The sequence below is a fragment of the Quercus suber genome, unplaced genomic scaffold (assembly GCF_002906115.3).
Source record: "Quercus suber isolate HL8 unplaced genomic scaffold, Cork oak 2.0 scaffold_647, whole genome shotgun sequence".
Taxonomy (NCBI): Eukaryota; Viridiplantae; Streptophyta; class Magnoliopsida; order Fagales; family Fagaceae; genus Quercus; species Quercus suber.
In genome coordinates, this window is record NW_027070088.1 from 296,346 (window position 1) to 316,272 (window position 19,927).

The 19,927-nt window shown below is 34.6% G+C and overlaps 2 protein-coding genes across 2 annotated transcripts; one reads left to right on the forward strand and one right to left on the reverse strand.

The window, feature by feature from the left end:
• Nucleotides 1-942: 942 nt before the first annotated feature.
• LOC111986911 (WAT1-related protein At5g40230) lies at nt 943-2,588 on the reverse strand. The gene is made up of 4 exons (XM_065765680.1): nt 2,349-2,588; nt 2,078-2,236; nt 1,857-2,005; nt 943-1,399 (listed from the first exon to the last, which is right to left on the reverse strand). Exons 1-4 carry the CDS (start codon nt 2,586-2,588, stop codon nt 1,174-1,176), a joined length of 774 nt encoding a protein of 257 aa, XP_065621752.1. The 3' UTR covers nt 943-1,173.
• An 11,256-nt stretch (nt 2,589-13,844) lies between these two features.
• Nucleotides 13,845-16,178, forward strand: LOC112002875 (uncharacterized). The gene is made up of 2 exons (XM_024035033.1): nt 13,845-15,772; nt 15,914-16,178. Exons 1-2 carry the CDS (start codon nt 13,845-13,847, stop codon nt 16,176-16,178), a joined length of 2,193 nt encoding a protein of 730 aa, XP_023890801.1.
• Nucleotides 16,179-19,927: the final 3,749 nt, after the last annotated feature.

Genomic DNA, 19,927 nt, shown 5'->3' on the forward strand with positions numbered 1-19,927 from the left:
TCTAAGTTCGAATTAGGAAGTCCAAATCTTAGTCTAGAAATAAGAAAATGTTGATAATTTCATATCTATAACGAGAAAAGAATGAGAAGGAAAGAACAAAATTTTTTTTTTTAATTTTTTTTTATAAATATTTTTATTGTGATAAATCTCTAAATTTTTGAATATGGTGGCCCAAGGAGTGTATAATTTCTCCTATAAAAGAGAAGATTATAACCTAGGAACTCATTAGGTCTTGAATGAAGAATAATTGATTTGCCTTGATTTATGCTATACTCACGAGTTATTATAGATAGAGTACTCTGGAAATGTAATAAATATTTACTATCTCTTCCATCTCATATAATAATGGATTTCACTAATTAAATATGCATGGCAGAAGGGACCCTCTATTCATATAAGAAGAGAGAGTACATATTTATGGAATACTCTATGCCTATATAGTATTAGTTATATTAGTTTTAGGAAGAATCAACTACTACTTGTATACTCTAAAAAAAATTCGCCCTTTTCAAGCCTAGGACATTATAGTTCTAGGAAGAAGAAAGAATCAACTTCTAGTTGTGTACTCTAAAGAATGAAAAATTATTAGTTATGTTTGTTTTTCTTTTGTTTGATTAGCACTAGACTTTTTTTCCAAGGTCTTGTTTGGGTGCATAGTCTCTTTTTTTTTAAGAGAACTAGAATTTCTCTCACCCACTGTTATAAGATAAGTATCGTGTCCACAACATTTTTATAACACTTTTACAACAAATCATAACTGGAAAGTTGTTATTGGTTTAAATTTAAATCCACAACTTAAATTACTTTTTTGCCTACCCATAACAACTAATAACAACCTGGCACATAAAATTTGTTATGAAAGTGTTGTAAAAATATTATGGACAACATTTTTCTTTCTATAATAATTGAATTTATTATTATTTTTTTTATAAAAAACAATAATTTGCACTAAAACGGTTTCATTTTAAGATAATTTCATCTAACATTATTATACAAAGTAACAGGAAAATTAACAGATCCTCAATTTGCATGCGTACATCACACCTTTATACATAGGAACAGTTTTAGTAGTTTGCTTCATGCTAGTTTTGGATCCTGTCAAATTGTCGAAACTTTTGCAGAGGTTTGCGTTCCTCTTAGGCTAGCAGTGGCAGGAACAAATCTGAAAATAATTTAGGGAGCTCTGACCTCTGAGAAGAAATTCAACTCTAGTGAGCACCTTAATTTGGTCAATTCAGTGCCATTGTTTGAAGATCCCAGGTTGCTATCCAACAAAGGGGTCTTACTATCTGATGAAGATCCCAGGCTGCCACAGCAAGAGTCGTCACTCAAATCTTCTTTAGCTTTTGCCCATATGACAGCATAAAACCCAATTGATAATATAATTGCTCCAATGATACTGCAACATTAGTAAGAAAAGATGGTCAATGAATTGTTAAAAGATAAAAACTAACAGAGGTACTAGCTGATATCATTCTTCTCGATCAGAAATCTAATTTTCTGTTGGAAGAACAAACGTGATTTTAAAATACGAACACATTTTTCTAGAAATGTACTTAGTATTTAGGTAGGGGTGGCAATACTGTATTGTTAATGTATAAAATTAATGAACTTCTTGTATGAGTGTTAGGAGTGAATGCATGTACTAATTAATTATGAAGGTTCTAGATAGATCTAATTTAGCCTATAAATATCCATATATCTACTCACTTGTAGAAAGCCAAAAACATAAATGAACTTGTTTTTCAGTGCTTCCAAAATATTTGCGTGTTCTAGTGTTCAAAAGGAGGGAAATGTAATGTGTGTATCTTTTGTGCATGCACGTACACTTGCTTTAGTGGGAGAGAATGGTGTACCTCCCAAGATAGAGAGCATCACCAAGGAATATGACACCCAAAGCAGCTGCAATGGCTATTGACAATGGCATGAAGATTGATACATACACAGGCCCCTTCAAGTGCAAGGCCCATGTGTGAACAACAGTGCTTAATGATAAACCAATCCCCTGATATATGAGAGAATGAAAGTTAGACATTATCAATAGCCAGATTATCCTTTTGTAGTCCACGTATCTTACCGAGTATACGATAGCGGCTAGTGCTATATTTGGCCCTAGTCTAAAAGCACTTAAGTTCCCTTCTGCTATTAAACATACTGGTGCAGATATAATTGTCGCAAACAAGAAGTATAGAAAGACCAGAGTGAACTCTGCTGGATATATCTTCATAACTTGGGCCTGTAAAATGCCACAAAATTTAAATTTAGCTTATACATTTGTCGCTTTCGTTGAGTTTGCCAAATCTCATGCTAAAACACTGAGATTTCAAAGTATTGCCTCAATAAAGTACCTGAACAATGAACCAGATTGAAGTCAGAAGATACTCAACTGCAAGTAAAAGGCCACCTATGACCCATTTGGTTTGTGATGTGCCCAATGGAAAATGATGTGGAAGGGGTGGTGCTTGAGATGCGATTGATATGATTGTAGGGCCCTTGTAGAAAACTACTATTAATGCACCTGATATTGATACTATAGTTCCCATGATTTTAGCCTGAGTGATTGAGCTTCTCAATGCTAGAACTTCCATCCTTATCGAAATACCCATAAAGAGGTGAGGAAAGAATAAAATTTGGTGACAGTAGTTAAACATAGATGTATTCTACTTGGTGATTAAGAAATGAGTAATGTTTTATGTCCACAACATTTTCATAACAAATTCAAAGTAGCAAATTGTTACTAGTGGGAATTTGAGCTCGTATCATTGGCATCACTTTTTTACTCACTAGTAATAATTTGCTACTTAGGATTTGTTGTGGATGTAGCATTATTTTTAAGGACAAATTAGAATTTACTCACTTGTAGTTTTGTTGAAATTTAAGTTGCCTACTTATGGTTTGAAATTTGACATTTCATCCATCTAATGTTAGCTAAATTAGATTTCTATAATTCACATTTGTTAAAAATAGAGTTATATATGTAATTTTGCTCTATTTTTATGTTTCTCTAATCCAAAAACACAAAAAAATATAAAAATATAAGATCAAATAAGATTAAAAAAAAAAAAAAAATTATCCATAAGAACATTTGTATCATGAAATTTCAAATTATAAGTAGACAACTTAAATTTTGGTCAATCTCAAGTGGGTAAAGTGTTAAAATTTAAACCATAGGTAAGTAACTTAAATTACAGTAAAATCACAGGTGAGTAAGTTGTAATTTGCCCAATAAATAAATTACTACATGGACGGCAAGATAAATCAAATTGGTATTATAGTGCCTTAGGAAAAGGAAAAATATCAAATTTACAAAGTATTGACTAAATTCATAAAAGATGTGTTATAACCATTGTGCTACATTTAGACAATATCGCAATCATAAGGGAGAGATGCATTAATGAAGTTTAAATCTTGTCATAAAAATAGATAAATAGAGACTCAAAATAACACAACAAGCAGGACAATTAAAACAATATTAGGATTTAGATTTGTGTTATTAAATCCCTCTATCAAATGTGTGTCAACAAGGGATGTAATTATCTTATTTTTCTTAGGTAAAGTGTTGAATTTGGAGTTGCTTGAAAATCTCAAGTTGAAGAAGGTTTGCTTGAGTAAACTCATATACCTTGCTCGGGTGATGATCATTAAAATGAAGTAGAGATTTCTCTGAATCCTTGCTTGACCAAGGTTATAGATTTTGCAATCCTAATTCTACTCGAAGACTGTTTTAACCTAATTTTTACCTATCTTTAAATACCCTTTAATGCACAACCTTCATAAATAAGATAATTGTAGAAGAAACATTTAAGAAAGCCTTTCTGTAAAGTTGTTATTTACAACTATGTGTTTTGTTGGCTTATATTCCGTGCCAAATTTGATTGTAATTTTATTCAATCTTTTGTACCCTGTATTTATTATGGGATTTGATTATAAGGGTTGTGTGATAGAGAGAGAGAGTGTGTGTGAAGACTCAAGCAATTGAAGATTGAAGAGTTTTTGCGAGTAGCTCGTGATTAAGCATCCCGTGAAGTGACTCATGTGACTTGTACATGCTGGAATGCGAAGAGTCAGGTCAGGATGAAGACAGCTGTGTTTCGCAAGTATCTCGCGGGTAAGGCCTTCCCGCGAGACACCTGCGAGACATTCTGTTCTGCCAAATTGTCCATTCTGATACATACTTTCTGTGCCTACACTATATATACCCACATTACTCACAAATGTTAAGGAGTGCTTCTGAGAGAAAACCCTAGCCAAACACCTTGAAAGCTAGAGATTGTTATACTTACAATCCTCTACACATTTGCTTGTGAAATTTCCTCAACTCATACCTCTCCATTTCCATACTATTGAGAGGTTGATAGCCCAAACACTTACCACACCATTTCAGAGTGTCAAGTGAAGTTTTGGTGCTACTGGGAAGTATTGAAAGAAGTCAAGGATAGCAGATGCAACATGGAGCTTGTTGCGGGATCTGGAGAACTAGACAAGACACGGTTCCAAGAAGCCTTATTGGAGTAGGAGTTTGGAAGGCTTAGGTACATCGGGTAGATTAGGCTTGGAAGGTCTCTTACTAACCCATGTATCCCAACTGATTGTCTAATGGATCGATTTTCGCTTGGAGGGCGGCGGAGAGGTTTTTCACTAAGCTCTTCGATTTCCTCTTCGATAACACATCAGCATGTTATCTTGTATTTGCATCTTTCTTCCCTACTCTTTTACAATTTGTATATCTGCTTACATTTACACTATTCCGCACTTAGTATTAAATTAGTGTAAAATCAATTGAGCTGTAACTTTAATTTGGGGGCCTAAACAGCTCTTGTGTTTTCAACACATTTTCGTGCTTTCACTTTCCTTCCTTGAAGCTAAATAGAAAATCCTTAATTCCCTATGCTTTTACACCCATAGAGCCTTAATTTTGTTCCATCAAAACCATAGAAGTTGTTAACTCTTATCAATGAGTTTATTGTTGTACCAAAGTTCTAAATTTAATGAGTTTATTTATGGTGAAGATTGCATTGAAGAGATCCAAAATTCTGGATCCTCTATGGTGAGAGGCAAATGGATTATTTACTTATATTGAGTTTGAATGCAAATGTTTTGTAAATAGAGACTGATGTCACTTTTATTTATTTATTTAATATATAGTGAGTTTTCATTGGGGTGGTTATACCTAGAGTGATTTTATTTTTTGAAAAGTTCTTCAAACGTTTTCCACTTTGTCACAAGTCTTTGTGTTGAATTTTTTTTTTCTTTTTTTGGATTGTGGTATTCTTATATGATTACTTCTAGGAGTGTGAATGGTTCATGTTAGATGGTTTTTTCAGCCCAAACTATTCTTGTTGAGTTGAGAGATTTCTAACCCATTCATAAAATGTGTGGAAACCAATCCCACCCACATAGTCGAGTTAGGTTGGATGGTTGGTGGGTTGTTCTTACATATATCACTCATAAAAAATTCGACTTTCATTAACTATTTAATTACTTTTTTTAATAAATTATTACAAATCACATAATAAGCCTAAATTATATTGCAAATTTCCAAATTCATGAAAGCTAATTCTTAAAATACCAAAATAAATCAAACTAAAAATTTAAAACAAAGGCAATAAAATAAACTTATATATATGATGGATCGGGTTAAGTCAAATGAGTTGACCTATCAACCTAAACCCAACCCGACTAAATGGGACTTAAAAAAGAAATTCCAACCCAACTTGACCTACCAACTCATGAAATCCAACCCAAGATATCATGTTGAATTGAGTTGGGTTGGTTTTGGGATTGGTTGATTGGATGTGTACACTTAATTATTTTATCATTGTGTTCAGTCAACTTTTATCAATTAAATTAATTCAAGTGATAATTAATTTGATTATTAGATCAATGGGGGTCAAAATTAGATTTCTCAAAAGTTTTGACTTCTTGACCATCGAAATTCTTTTAAGACCTTTGTGCATTTCGTAGTTCTTAATTTGTACTATAAACTGACATTTAATCAATCATCTACATTGCCCAAATATGATAAAAAAAAAACCAGCAAATATATTATATTCTTCCTTTAGCTTTCATAAGCAAGAGATATTTGTCATTGTTGAAAAACATGATGATTAAACAATTCTTATATTAACTTTAATATTTGTTTAAATTAGGTTAATGTGGGTGAACACCAATCCCACATCATCACTAGGTGGTAGGGAGGAAGGATGGAATGATGGTTTATAAGTGTTTAATATAATGTAAGATTCAATTAGCTTAATTAATACAGCTATATGAGACCGATTGAATATATATATATATATATATATAATATAATATAATATAATACGATACAATTACATAAGAAGAAAAAAAAAATAAAGGAAAACATTAAAGGCTTATAAGTTTTACTACGTTATATTTTACAAATTGATGTAATAATGAATGTGAATGTGACATATCAATTTGTAATTTTTTTTTTTTTTTGATGGAATCAATTTGTAAATTTAATATAATAAAACTTGTAGTAAAATGTTAACCTTAGCTTTCATCCCTAAAAACTTTCAAAACTCTAGTTTTAGGTTGTGTTTGGTTGAATGTAAAATATTTTCCGAATGTAAAATATTTTTAGGTGAAAATATTATCGGAAAAGGAAAATATTTTCAAGTGTTTTGCTGCATTATTAAAATTGTTTTAGAAAATGTTTTCATGTGTTTGTTTGCATTCTGAAAATGCTATTTTTCCACTATTTTCTCACATTTTCTCAACCATTTTCTCAGCTTCCAAACACATTTTATAATAGAAAATTTCAATATATAAACTTAAAAAAACAAAAACAAAAACAAAACCATTCCTTAATCTTAAACAATTCAGTCAAACTGAGAGAGGGAGGAAGAGAGAGTGATAAAAAATTGAGGGAAAGGGACAGGTAGATCGAGAAAGAGAGAGATCAGTCATGGGTGGGTCATGGGCGACGATCTCAACGGTGTTGGGGTGCGATCTTGGCGGCGTGATCTTGGAGGTGAGGTTGAGTGAGAGAAGAGAAGAAAAGGGAGATGGGTTTGAAGGGGTCTGGATCGGGTATTGTAAAGGGTGGGTTTGAGAGAAGTGTTTCGCCGACAATGTGGGAGCGGTAGATCCGAGATGTTGGAGGTGAGATGGGCTTCGCCGGCGTGAGGAAGAGTTTTGTCTTGGTGGATCAGGTACATTTGGAGCTTGAAGTGGGCGGAGGTGAGGTTGAGTGAGAGAAGAGAAGAAAAGGGAGAAAAATCACTAGCGTGGAGGGGAAAAGGCGGCGTTGCTTGTCGGAGTGTGGGTGGACCTCGGACCGACATCGGCGTGTGGGGTAGAGCTCTGTCTCCCTATCATTGGTGCGCGGGGTGGAGCTGAAAAGCTTGGTGAGTCGGACCGTGTGGAGTGAAATAATTCCGAAAATGTTTTGAAGGTAAAATAACTCCTGCAATTGTTTTCTGAGTCTGAGGGGTTTGTTAGGACATATGTGTTTCACTTGTTAAAGAACATATTTCATTCTTTTATGTAATTGGCTAATCCTTTGACAAAACGCACTTTACTTGTAATTGGGTAGATCTAGGATGTGTTGAAATACTTCAAGAAACTATGTTTCAAGATCAAGTGTGGAAGCCTTCAAATCTATCCAAGAAAACAAGCTGAAGTGCAAGGTTACTAAAGCTCGACAACTAGCTCGATAGCTAGTATGTGTTGAGGTTTAGAAAGCTGTTCCAGCCCGTAAGTTCGACACCTGCTCGACAGCTTCTCGACAGCTTCTATCTGTTGAGGTTTATAAAAATCAGAATTCTGATATGATTTCTTGGGATCCGTGAATGTATCTTTGGGCATTCTTTTCTCCTAACCCTAGACATATAAAAGGATTGTTTTAAGGGCCGTCAAACAAGACACAAGTTGCACAAGCATTGAGAAAACTCTGTTGAAGCAAATTGTGACCAGAGACGAAATTCTTACCCTAGTTCATCTCTTCTGAAGAAATTGCTGTGTATGTGCACCTTTGGGTTTTGTGACCAAGCATCTTCTTGATCTTCATCGTGTAGGATGAACTGAAGAATTTTGCAGCCAACCTCTCTTTCAGTTGGTGTTTGAAGTTGCGTATTGGGATCCGCACATTGGTTAGTCACGTACTTGTGAGCCGTGCATAAAAAAGGGGAACTGTCACTACAAAATAAATCCAATTGGGTATTGGGGTAAGGGTTCAACTGTAGGTTGGTAAGGTACTTGGGATTCCTTTACTTGTAACCGCTTGTTGTGATAATAGTGGAGTTTTGAGAGTGGTGACCTAAAAATCACCCGGTGGGGTTTTTGCTGTCAGGTTTTTCTCATTCGTAAACAAATCACCGTGTCATTTAATTTCTGCTACATATTTAGTTATTTGGTGATTTGTTTGTGCTATCACGCGTTTGTATGTTAAATTGATTAATTAATAATTTGGCTAATTAATTAATTGGTTTAATCATAAGGGGTTAATTCAATTTTTGGTCTATCAAGTGGTATCAGAGTAGGCACACTCTGATTAGATTTAATCTTTGCTGTGTTGATCTATTGACTCCTGTTTGTCATGGATAGAGGACAATCATTAATCATACCTCCTTTATTTGATGGCACTAACTATGCATACTGGAAAGTACGCATGAGAGCTTTCTTGTAGTTTTTAGATGAGAAGGTGTGGCAAGCTGTAGAGATTGGCTGGACTAAGCCAAAAGAAGCGCCGGCCGATTGGGATGAAGCCAAGATCAAGGCAGCAAACTTCAACAGCAGAGCGTTGAATGCCTTATTTAGCGCAGTCACCAATGAGAAGTTCAAGAAGATATCCTCTACTGAAACTACAAAAGAAGCATGGACCATCCTCCAGACAACCTATGAGGATACAAAGGCTGTCAAGGATTCAAAGCTTCAAAGGCTCACTACAAGCTTTGAAGAAATAAAGATAGAGGAGGATGAGTCGTTTGATGAGTTCTATGCTAAGCTCAAGGAAATAGTGAACTCAGCCTTCAATCTTGGTGAAATCATTCCTGAACCCAAGATTGTAAGGAAGATGCTCAGATCTCTACCCGAGAGATTCCATGCCAAGATTATAGGGATAGAAGAATCAAAGGATATTGATAAGATTCCTTTGACTAAACTGGTTGGAAACTTGCAGACCTACGACCTAGGACTATCTAGGATTGGCAAGTCGAGTAAAGGTAAGAGCATGGCCTTGAAGGCAAAGAGCAGTGACACAGATGATTCTTTCGATGATAAAGATTCCAAGATGAAGTCCTACATTACAAGGCAGTTCAAGAAATTTATGAAGAATGCCAATGGGAGGAACTTCGACAAGGATCGCAGACAATCTAGTTCTTCTCAGTCTAAAGGTCAAGACAAAGGGAAGAAGGATGCAAGAGATGGCGGTCAGTATACTGTTCCCGTAGAACCTAAGTGTTTTGGGTGTCATGGTTTCGGTCATATAAAACAGGAGTGCCCCACATATCTCAAAAGCATTGGGAAGAGCAAGGCACTTGCTGCTACCTTTCGCCGCCTGGGTCGCACGAGGCCTGGGCTCGTGCGAGCCCTGGCCGCGCGAGCCCAGGCCGCGCGGCCTCTTTCTCTCTCTCTGATCTAGTCTTTCTCTTTCTCTCTGATCTGGTCTTTCTCTCCCTCTCTGATCTGATTTGGTGAGGTGTCTTTCTCTTTCTCTCTGATCTGATCTCTCTCTGATCTGGTCTTTCTCTCCCTCTCTAATCTGATCTGGTGAGGTGAGGCGCGTCTGAGACTTGAAATTTTTTGAAATTTTTTTGGCTTAGAAATCGAGTCTTTTGAGACTCGATTTCCATGTGGTTGCCACGTGAAAAAAAATGCCACATCAACCCATGAAAATCGGGTCTCAAAAACTCGATTTATAGGCTCAAAATCGAGCCTCTTATACTCGAGATGCTACTATGTTATATATTTTCCGAACTGGGCCAACTAACTATTAAGTTTGATACTCATGCTTAGTTACCCAGATTCCCCGAAAAAAACTCATAAAACTATGAAGATTTCTTTTTCCTTTCAGCTATAAGAACTGTGACTATGAGTCATTGACCACTATTACCGCAAAAAAAATGAATCAACCACTCGTATATACACAAATACATATATACATACGTATAAACACACTCAACCTGGAAATATCATCAATGTACGCATCAGCACCGTTGGGGAACATGGTACCACCGCCAGGGAACTTGAACCGGTCTTTCTCGAACCGGACCCAATTCTGTTTCTTCTTCTCGAACGACTTATTTTTTAATAAAGGTAAAGTTGGAGATTGGAATAATTAACTCATACCTGAAATGGCGATGCAACTTGATCAAATAACCAAGCAAAAGCTAAGTGATCTGGGTTGACATTGCACGTCACATGTGATGTATGAGCGAGAGCAGTTTGCACTCCTTTTGAATTTTTGAAACAATGCAATGTATGAGCTAAAAGAGTCCAAACTAGATTAAATGTCAATTCAATTACAAAAATTCAAATTTACATTCAATAGACACAGAATCAGAAAATTAGAAAATAAAAAAAATGATAAAAATAAAAAATCAAACTAGATTAAATGTCAATGTTATCCAGAAATTAACACCTTTTCCATTATCGAAATTCACACTAATTTCATAACAATAATTCGAATGCTCAATTTGTTAAAAAAAATCATTTTTTTATTTACTCATTTTCCAAACAACCAAATAGAGCAATATACATTCTTCATTGAAATGACAAATGATCATTTCTTACCTAAAACCTCAATTTTTTTTTTCTCGGAAACCAAACATGAATCACCAAAACCCAAAAGGATCCGAAATTGAAAAACGAAAAACCCTAGGTAACATCATGAAATTTCAAGATCTAAAATCGGAGAAAGAGAGAGAGAGAGAGTACATTTGGCACGGTGAGTCAATGGGAGCAGTACTGAGAGAGAGGAGTACGATTTGCGTTATTGGTTTTGTGAAAATAGAACAAAATTTGATGTGAGTGCGAAACTTAGATCTAAAAATTAGAAAAAAACACTGGCGTAGAATTAATATAAATAATAGTAGTAAATAGGAGTGATAGAGCTAGAGTTAGACTAAATGACACTCTGTATTTTTATCTACTTTATATGATAAAGATTTGTTTTTTCGAGTCTATATAATACTTATCATCTCGACCTGACTCCACCAATGGAAGAACAGTTTATATGTTATCAGATATCAGTCAATTTGACAAATTCCTATGCAAATAGGAAAATGTTTTTTTTTTTTTTTTTGGTTGGTTCAAAAGTTAGGCATATTCCATTTTATTTCTTTACCTATTGTTGTTGTTGTGGGTAGAAATGGTGTTCCATGTATTGGGAAAGATGCCATGTCACTTGTCCAGTTATATCTTGCCATCTAATCAATCACTCCATAAAACTGTTTTTTTTTTTAATTGAGCTCGACAAAACTAATTATGTCACATTTCTCTTTGCTTGTTTATCTTTATCCTGTGATCTTGTAGCTTGGATAACTTGGATATAGAGGAAAATTATTATACGATCCAGTCGTTTGTAACTTAAAATGTATTGAATTTACCTTCTTTTCAATAAAGCTACAATTTCTTATCAAAAAAATATCATTCTTATGATTTTTTTTGTTCTCTAAAAGAAACTGTGTAATTATTAATACTAATATTTGTACTTTTTATTTTAAAATATATATTTGTTTCTAAAAATTCTTGTGTTTTGTGGTTTTTTTGTTCAAATCTAGCTTATATAGAAAAATAATGGGTATGGGTATCTAAACTTCACAATAAAGTCAATTGATATGGAGATGACCTAATATGCTATTGTTTATATGCATATGCCCAAAAAATGGTTTTTTTTTTCCCTCAAATCTGAAACAAATAATAAGTTTTTTTAAAAAAAAAAAAAAAAAAATACCATTATCATTGTGGGGACCTGAGGACCGAAGATGGGAAGCACTATTGTATCCTTCAATTGTTCCTCTTGAAGAAGCATTCACGGCCCGAGGAGTGAGGTGGTCCGAGGAGAGAATGGGGAGTGACGAAGCGTCCTTGGGGGATATAATGGGTGAAGGTGGGTGCCTCAGGGGTTAAATGGGATCTTTGTGGGAAGTTTCTTGTAAAGTCTCACCTGTTCCTCCTCATTAAATGGTTAGCAACAGCTTTATTAACTGCATTAATGAGGAAGTGACCTGAATAATGGATCCACAGCTCATTAGCTCCTTCCACCACCTTCACCAGAAGTCAAGTGTCCTAAGGAGGTTGAGGAGGATTGGAGATGGAGGACTAAGATGCAAGTGATTGATAACGCCTTGAAATGTATACTTGTTATATATTTATGTGGGTGTTATCTCCTTATTACTATGCTTAATTTGTATAATTAAGCCATGATTTGCATTAGTCCCTATTATTTATCTTTACATAATTTCTTGAATAAGATGCTATTCATTGTGTGTAATTTTCTACTTTCAGGAAATCATGTGAGAAAGATGAGTTTACAGGAATTTGTGAGGGAATGGAGGCCAAACTGGAATTAAAGTGGAGTTAAAGGACCATGCTTAAATGTCTAAGGAGGTGCAGCTGGAGTGCTTGGATCATCTACCATGATTGGAAGTTTCAATTTAGGAAAGAAATCAAAGAGGCAGAATCTGAAAAGGAAAAATCTAATTTGAGCACTGATCAGTATTTTGGGCATATCTCTCTTCTCAAAAATCCAATTGACACAAGGCTAGATGGGTTGGAACCGTGACTTAAATATCTACAACTTTCCAGTTTTGAGTTTTTCGAAATTCTCAAATTTTGAAGGCCGAAATTAACTCACAAGTTACTGCTATAAACCTGGACGGAAATTAAAAATAGAAAAAGTTATTTTTCTTTGGACACTTAGACATTAGGGTTTTAGAGGGGAGGCCGGGAGAACGAATTTTGGGGAGAAAAAACATTGTATTTTTCTTTCTCTAATGGCAGCCTAAACTCTTTGCTAGGGCTAGGGGTTATGTTTCTTCTATACGGTATGAATATTCAATGTGACTCTCTAAGATTTTAGACAATACCATATTTGATTGTTCAATTAGATTTCTTTTGATGTATTAATTCTTCCATGCTTTTAATAAGTTCAATAATGTTTTTCTTATTGTTTAGATGAATTTCTAATAGTTTCAAATAGAAATTAGGTTTTAAAGTGAATGGGTTTTTCTGAAAACTTTTCTAACCGCATTATTAATCGAGGTTATTATGCGTTCTTGAATTGTCTCAGTTCAACCGAATCATAAGTTTTTAATTGTATAAGAACAATCAATTATGAAATATATATTTTCTTAGATTACAAAGAATCTCATATCGATATAGGGAAACACCCCGATGCCTTAGTATTTACATTATTGATTTAAATCAGTTTTTATTATTATTCTTGTTAACAATCATCAAGCAAAATTACTTTTCTTCTTCACCCAAGTTTTTGTTTAATTATATTGTCTTTGAATCTATCCTGCTCCTTGTGGTTCGACCTCGGTACTCTGAGAATTATATTGCTATGATCTCCTGCACTTGGGAGTGAGCAAGTAATTTTGGCGCCGTTGCCGGGGAGCTGGTGCGTGTTCAGAGGCAATTTTTGGGAGCAAAGCACAACCGGTGGAAATTCTTCTATTGATAACTTCGTTCCATTTTTTTTTTTTCCTTATTTTGTTTTTATTTTTCTGTTTGTTTTTAATTTATTTTATTTGATTGGCATTCATTGTTGCATGAGCATTTGGGTTAGAAACAAGAGAGGCAGATTATAAAATTTTGAAACTTACTTTGGTAATCTTTTTGACACACCTTTGCCTTCACCTTCTTCATCAATCATGGGTGACGAAACACGTAATAATCATGAGGAGAATAGAAGAACTATGTATGAATTGTTGCATCCTACACAAAATTCTATTCCTTCATGCATCATGTTTCCACCTAATGCACCACATGTAGAATTGAAACAAGGTTTATTAGCAATACTTCCTCACTTTAGGGGACAAGAATATGAAAATCCTTATGTCCATGTTAGAGCTTTTGAAGAGGTAATTAGTAATTTCTATGCACAAAATATTATTGAGACTGCTAAGTTACGTTTCTTTTCTTTTTCACTTAAGGATAAGGCAAAAAGTTGGCTTTACACCTTGAAACCTAGGTCTATAGGTAGTTGGGGGGAGATGGCCCAAGAGTTTTTTAAGAAACATTTTCCTCCCCACAAAGTCCAGCAAGTAAAAAGAAGGATAGCTAGTTTTGTCCAAGGAGAAAATGAGACCTTATACCAAGCTTGGGAAAGGTACAAAGATCTTTTCAATTTTTTCCCAACTCATGGGTATGAAGATTGGGGGTTGGTTAGCTATTTTTATGAAGGACTTACACCTAGGGACCGACAGTTTGTTCAACTCTCATACGGAGGTGACTTTTTACAAAAACAACCCAAAGATGCAATGGATTTTCTTGATGAGATAGCTGAAAACTCTAACACATGGACTGGACCTAGCCCTATGGACTCCATTGATAGGACTAGAACTAACACTACCACTTCTAGTGGAAGTGTTTTCAAGTTGAGGGAAGATGATAACATGAGTGCAAAAATCAGCATGTTAACTAAAGAAATTGAGGTACTCAAAATGAAAGGAAGTAGGAGTGTTAGTGCTACCTTTAGAGAGGACCCAATGGAGGTGTGTAAAATCTATCATGAGATAAACCATGCTACAAATGAATGTGCATCATTGTCATCATTCTTAAATGTGCCAGAAGAACAAGTACATGCATTTAACTCAAATTGGCCAAATAATTCTTCATATTCTAACAATTATAATCCAAATATACGAAACCATCCGTATTTGAGTTATAAGAGTGACAATGTGTTGAATCCTCCTGCTTCAAGGAATTTTAATTCACCACATGCATCATCATCATCATCATCATCATCATCTAGAACTTCCTTGGAGGATGCACTTAGTACTTTCATTCAAAGGCAAAGTGAGCAAAATCAAAAGTTTGAATCCATGATCACTAAGCTAGATGAAGAGGTAAAAGAGAACAAGAGTCATATAACTAGGCTTACAAATTCATTAAGTGGGATAGAAAGAGGGAAGCTTCCTTCCCAAACTCAACCCAATCCCATCAATCAAAATCTAAAAATTGGCTTTAAGGATAAACATGAGGAAGTAAAAGCTGTGACCATTTTGAGGAGTGGTAAAGAGATTGATAAAAGTTCTCCTTTAGTAACTAAGAAATCTAAGGAGACCCCTGTTGAAAAAGAGAATGATGAAACTGAGTCACTTGGATTTGGTGAAATTGAACAATGCCCAATCCCTCCTCCATTTCCACAAGCCTTAAAATTACCTAGGAAATTGGACACCGCATCTGAGATATTAAAGCATTTGCATCAAGTCAAGATAAATTTGCCATTATTGCATGTTATCAAGCAAGTGCCTGCATATGCCAAGGTAATTAAGGACCTATGCACCATCAAGAGAAAGCATCATGTGAAGAAGACCGTATTCCTAACGGAACAGGTAAGTACAGTTATCCAACATAAGACCCCACCAAAGTATAAGGATCCAAGTTGTCCTACGATCTCTTGTACTATTGGAGATTACATCATGGAGTATGCATTGCTAGATCTTGGGGCAAGTGTTAATTTGATCCCTTTTAGTGTATATCAAAAACTTGGACTTGGTGAGTTGAAACCTACTTCAATAACTTTACAGTTGGCTGATCGCTTTGTAAGGGAACCGAGAGGGATTGTTGAGGATGTGTTGGTGAAAATTGAACAATTTTATTATCCTGTTGATTTTATTGTTCTAGATTACTAACCTGTTTTACATCCTAGTGTTCATACTCCTATTATTTTGAGTAGACCTTTTCTTGCCACAGCTAATGCTTTAATTAATTGCAGGAATGGAAGGATGCAACTCACTTTTGGTTCCATGACTTTGGAGCTAAACATATTTCATGTGGCTAAACAACCACATGAGGATGATGACTGTGCTTATGTGAACCTCATTGGGGCAGTGGTTCAAGAAGAGTTTAATAAGAGTTGTTTTTCTGATCCTCTTGAAACTCTTCTTAATAATTATGTTGGTTCTTATGATTTAGAATGTGATATTCATGTATCTGAAAATTTTTCTTTGTTGGATTCCTCACAGGTTTTGGAAGAATAACAGATGATGGCAATTAATAAAGGGTGAAAGCCTTACTTTGAGGAGCTACTAGAAAATGAAAAAAAGCTCGTGCATTCAAGTGAAGAGGCACCACAGCTGGAGCTTAAGCTGCTGCCTGGTGGTCTTAAATATGTATATTTAGGCACAAGTAAGTTCAAACCTAGGTGGGATGGCCCTTTCATTGTAAGGGAAGTGTTTAACTATGGAGCTGTAGTAGTTAAGGACCCTAAAGATGGTAGGATTTTAAAAATAAATGGACAAAGGTTAAAACCATTCTTAGGGGGAGTTATACTTGAGGAGGAGACTATGTCACTGGAGATCTCTGCCTATTGAGATGCTATGTGAACTCTGAAAAAACCTTATGAAGTTGTACCATATTTGTTTTAGTTTTTTTTTTTCTTTTTCTTTTTGCCTTTTGTTTTTGTTTTTGTTTTTGTTTTTTGTTTTTTGTTTTGTTATTATTTTTCTTTTGTGAGCTAACATTTGCAGGTGTGAAAGAAATTTCAAAAAAAAAAAAAAAAAAAAAAATTTACATGCTTAAGGTAACTTCTTCCCTTTATACTTGAATTTATTTTGGCTTTGATACATTGAGGACAATGCAATATTTTAGTTGGGGGGAGAGGTCTACACATTTTGCTGCACCTTGCATGATTTTTTTTTTCTTTCTTTTTGGTTGCAACTTTTCATATCCAAAAAAAAAAAAAAAACCTTGAATTTGAATGTAGAAGAGTTATAAGCTTTATTTTTATATCATGTGATGGAACGAATAATGCTGAGTTGGTTATACTATTTGCTATATTAAGACTCTTTCATGAATAGCACAATTGGAAACTTTTGAGCACAATAGCCAGGTTAGCGAATGGTTGGATGTTGGATATGCATGGATCATGAACAAGCTAGATATAAGTTGAAACTCAACCCATATGGAGAGTTCTTGAGCCTTACTTTTCTTTGTGAGAGTATATCTTTGTTTGAACTCTTAAATTTCTGTCATATGCTTCAATTTTTGTAAAAGATCTTTATATTTTTTGGTTGACTACTGAACACATTATGGAGAGATATACCATGATCCTACTTAATTTTGTCCCTAGGCATGCTGGTTTATGTAGAATTTTAGGAGATGAGAGCCTAAGGCCATTAATCTTTTGTCACCAGCTAAACAAATATTCAGCCTACCTTTACATTAACCATTGTCACCATCATTTGAGCCATGAGAAATACTTCTACAATACCACAAAACATTTTGGTTTATGAATGTTCTCTTGGGGGTTCAAGTTTTGAGCAATTGATGTGTTTAGATACCACCATTGTCTCTCTTTTCTTCCAAAAAAAAAAAAAAATCAAAAAGAAGAAGAAAAAAAAAAAAAGAAAAAAGAGAAAAGAAAAAAAGAAAAAACGAAAAAAAAGAGAGAAAAAGAAAAAGAAAGAGGAGACATACATAATCAATCAATAAATCATTTGTGTCTTACACATTTTTCATGTATTTCAGAAGGGTTATATGGTTGAGTGAAGGTTATTTTGATTCAGTTGGTTGTTACTGCTATAAGTTGGGTTTGGCTTGAATTTTCTGCATTTGATTCATATACCTCATATTTCAAAGAGAGCAGTTTGCCTTTACCTAGCCATAAGATTATACTACCACTGAGCTTAAAGTCCTACTTAATCCTAAAGGTGCATGGCTGGTATGTGTTTGGGATAAAAACTAGGGATGAGAATGGTATTAACCTCATGTTTCCAGGAATTCAACATCCTTTCCAAGAGATCTTTTTCCGTTGTTTTAGCGGCTGTTTTTGTATACGCATGTGATATTCTTAAAACTTCTTCTTTCCTTTTTGTTCACATGTGATTTGAAGAGAGAAACCATTACTTCTATGTGTGTTCTTTCAGAGTGTTGATGACTTAAGAGAGGTTTTGGAGTAGAGGCTCTAATCTAGATTATTCTTGGTCTATGCATGTTTGGAAAAGCCGGTTTGATTGGATGGGCTATGCACACACACACTCCAAAAGTGATGCTAGTGAAAGCTCTTTAATATGATGAATAGTATCTCAACTCAAAAAATTGAAAGTTCATTTGTATGATATAATGATAAAGCAGACTAACATTTGCTGCAGGAATTTTCAAGAAACCTTTGACTTTTGTGGGTAGAGTCACTGCAAACCCTCACGAGAGTAAACTCGTCCATTAGGGTGACCTAGGGGTTCAAAGACTTGCTGCACATGGGAAGTGCAGTCGTGTAGCCTACGAAAGTGGCTTGTATTTTAGTTTTAATTTTTTTTTTTTCACTTTTAGTAGACATGGGTGCTTTGTGGATTGCTAGGGACTAGCAAGATTTAAGTTGGGGGGTGTGATAACGCCTTGAAATGTATACTTGTTATATATTTATGTGGGCGTTATCTCCTTATTACTATGCTTAATTTGTATAATTAAGCCATGATTTGCATTAGTCCCTATTATTTATCTTTACATAATTTCTTGAATAAGATGCTATTCATTGTGTGTAATTTTTTACTTTTAGGAAATCATGTGAGAAATATGAGTTTACAGGAATTTGTGAGAGAATGGAGGCCAAACTGGAATTAAAGTGGAGTTAAAGGACCATGCTTAAATGTCTAAGGAGGTGCAGTTGGAGTGCTTGGATCGTCTACCATGATTGGAAGTTTCAAATAAGGAAAGAAATCAAAGAGGCAGAATCTGAAAAGGAAAAATCTAATTTGAGCACTGATCAGTATTTTGGGCATATCTCTCTCCTCAAAATTCCAATTGACACAAGGCCAGATGAGTTGGAACCGTGACTTAAATATCTACAACTTTCCAGTTTTGAGTTTTTCGAAATTCTCAACTTTTGAAGGCCGAAATTAACTCACAAGTTACTGCTATAAACCTGGACGGATATTAAAAATAGAAAAAAGTTATTTTTCTTTGGACACTTAGACATTAGGGTTTTAGAGGGGAGGCCGGGAGAACGAATTTTGGGGAGAGAAAACATTGTATTTTTCTTTCTCTAATGGCAGCCTAAACTCTTTGCTAGGGTTAGGGGTTGTGTTTCTTCTATACGGTATGAATATTCAATGTGACTCTCTAAGATTTTAGACAATAACATATTTGATTGTTCAATTAGATTTCTTTTGATGTATTAGTTCTTCCATGCTTTCAATAAGTTCAATCATGTTTTTCTTATTGTTTAGATGAATTTCTAATAGTTTCAAATAGAAATCAGGTTTTAAAGCGAATGGGTTTTTCTGAAAACTTTTCTAACCGCATTATTAATCGAGGTTATTATGCGTTCTTGAATTGTCTCAGTTCAACCGAATCATAAGTTTTTAATTGTATAAGAACAATCAATTATGAAATATATATTTTCTTAGATCACAAAGAATCTCATATCGATATAGGGAAACACCTCGATGCCCTAGTATTTATATTATTGATTTAAATTAGTTTTTATTATTATTCTTGTTAACAATCACCAAGCAAAATTACTTTTCTTCTTTACCCAAGTTTTTGTTTAATTATATTGTCTTTGAATCTATCCTGCTCCTTATGGTTCGACCTCGGTACTCCGAGAATTATATTGCTACGATCTCCTGCACTTGGGAGTGAGCAAGTAGTGGTCATGGAGTATATAAAGGAAAGGAAATCTCAAATAGGGGGGGATCTAGAGAAAAGAATAACAGAAAAATAGGTCATAGCTAGAACAGTAACTGAGAGAAAGAGAGTGAACAATACTTGTAAAACTCAAGAATATTGT

Bases quoted from the DNA above. Each gene is read 5' to 3' on its own strand.
- LOC112002875 (XM_024035033.1), top strand. From the start codon at position 13,845: ATGGGTGACGAAACACGTAATAATCATGAGGAGAATAGAAGAACTATG. The intron at 15,773-15,913 runs GTTGGTGAAAAT...AATTAATTGCAG, and splicing joins AGAGGGATTGTTGAGGATGT to GAATGGAAGGATGCAACTCA.
- LOC111986911 (XM_065765680.1), bottom strand. From the start codon at position 2,588: ATGGAAGTTCTAGCATTGAGAAGCTCAATCACTCAGGCTAAAATCATG. The intron at 2,006-2,077 runs GTAAGATACGTG...CTCATATATCAG, and splicing joins TAGCCGCTATCGTATACTCG to GGGATTGGTTTATCATTAAG. The intron at 1,400-1,856 runs GTACACCATTCT...CTAATGTTGCAG, and splicing joins GATGCTCTCTATCTTGGGAG to TATCATTGGAGCAATTATAT.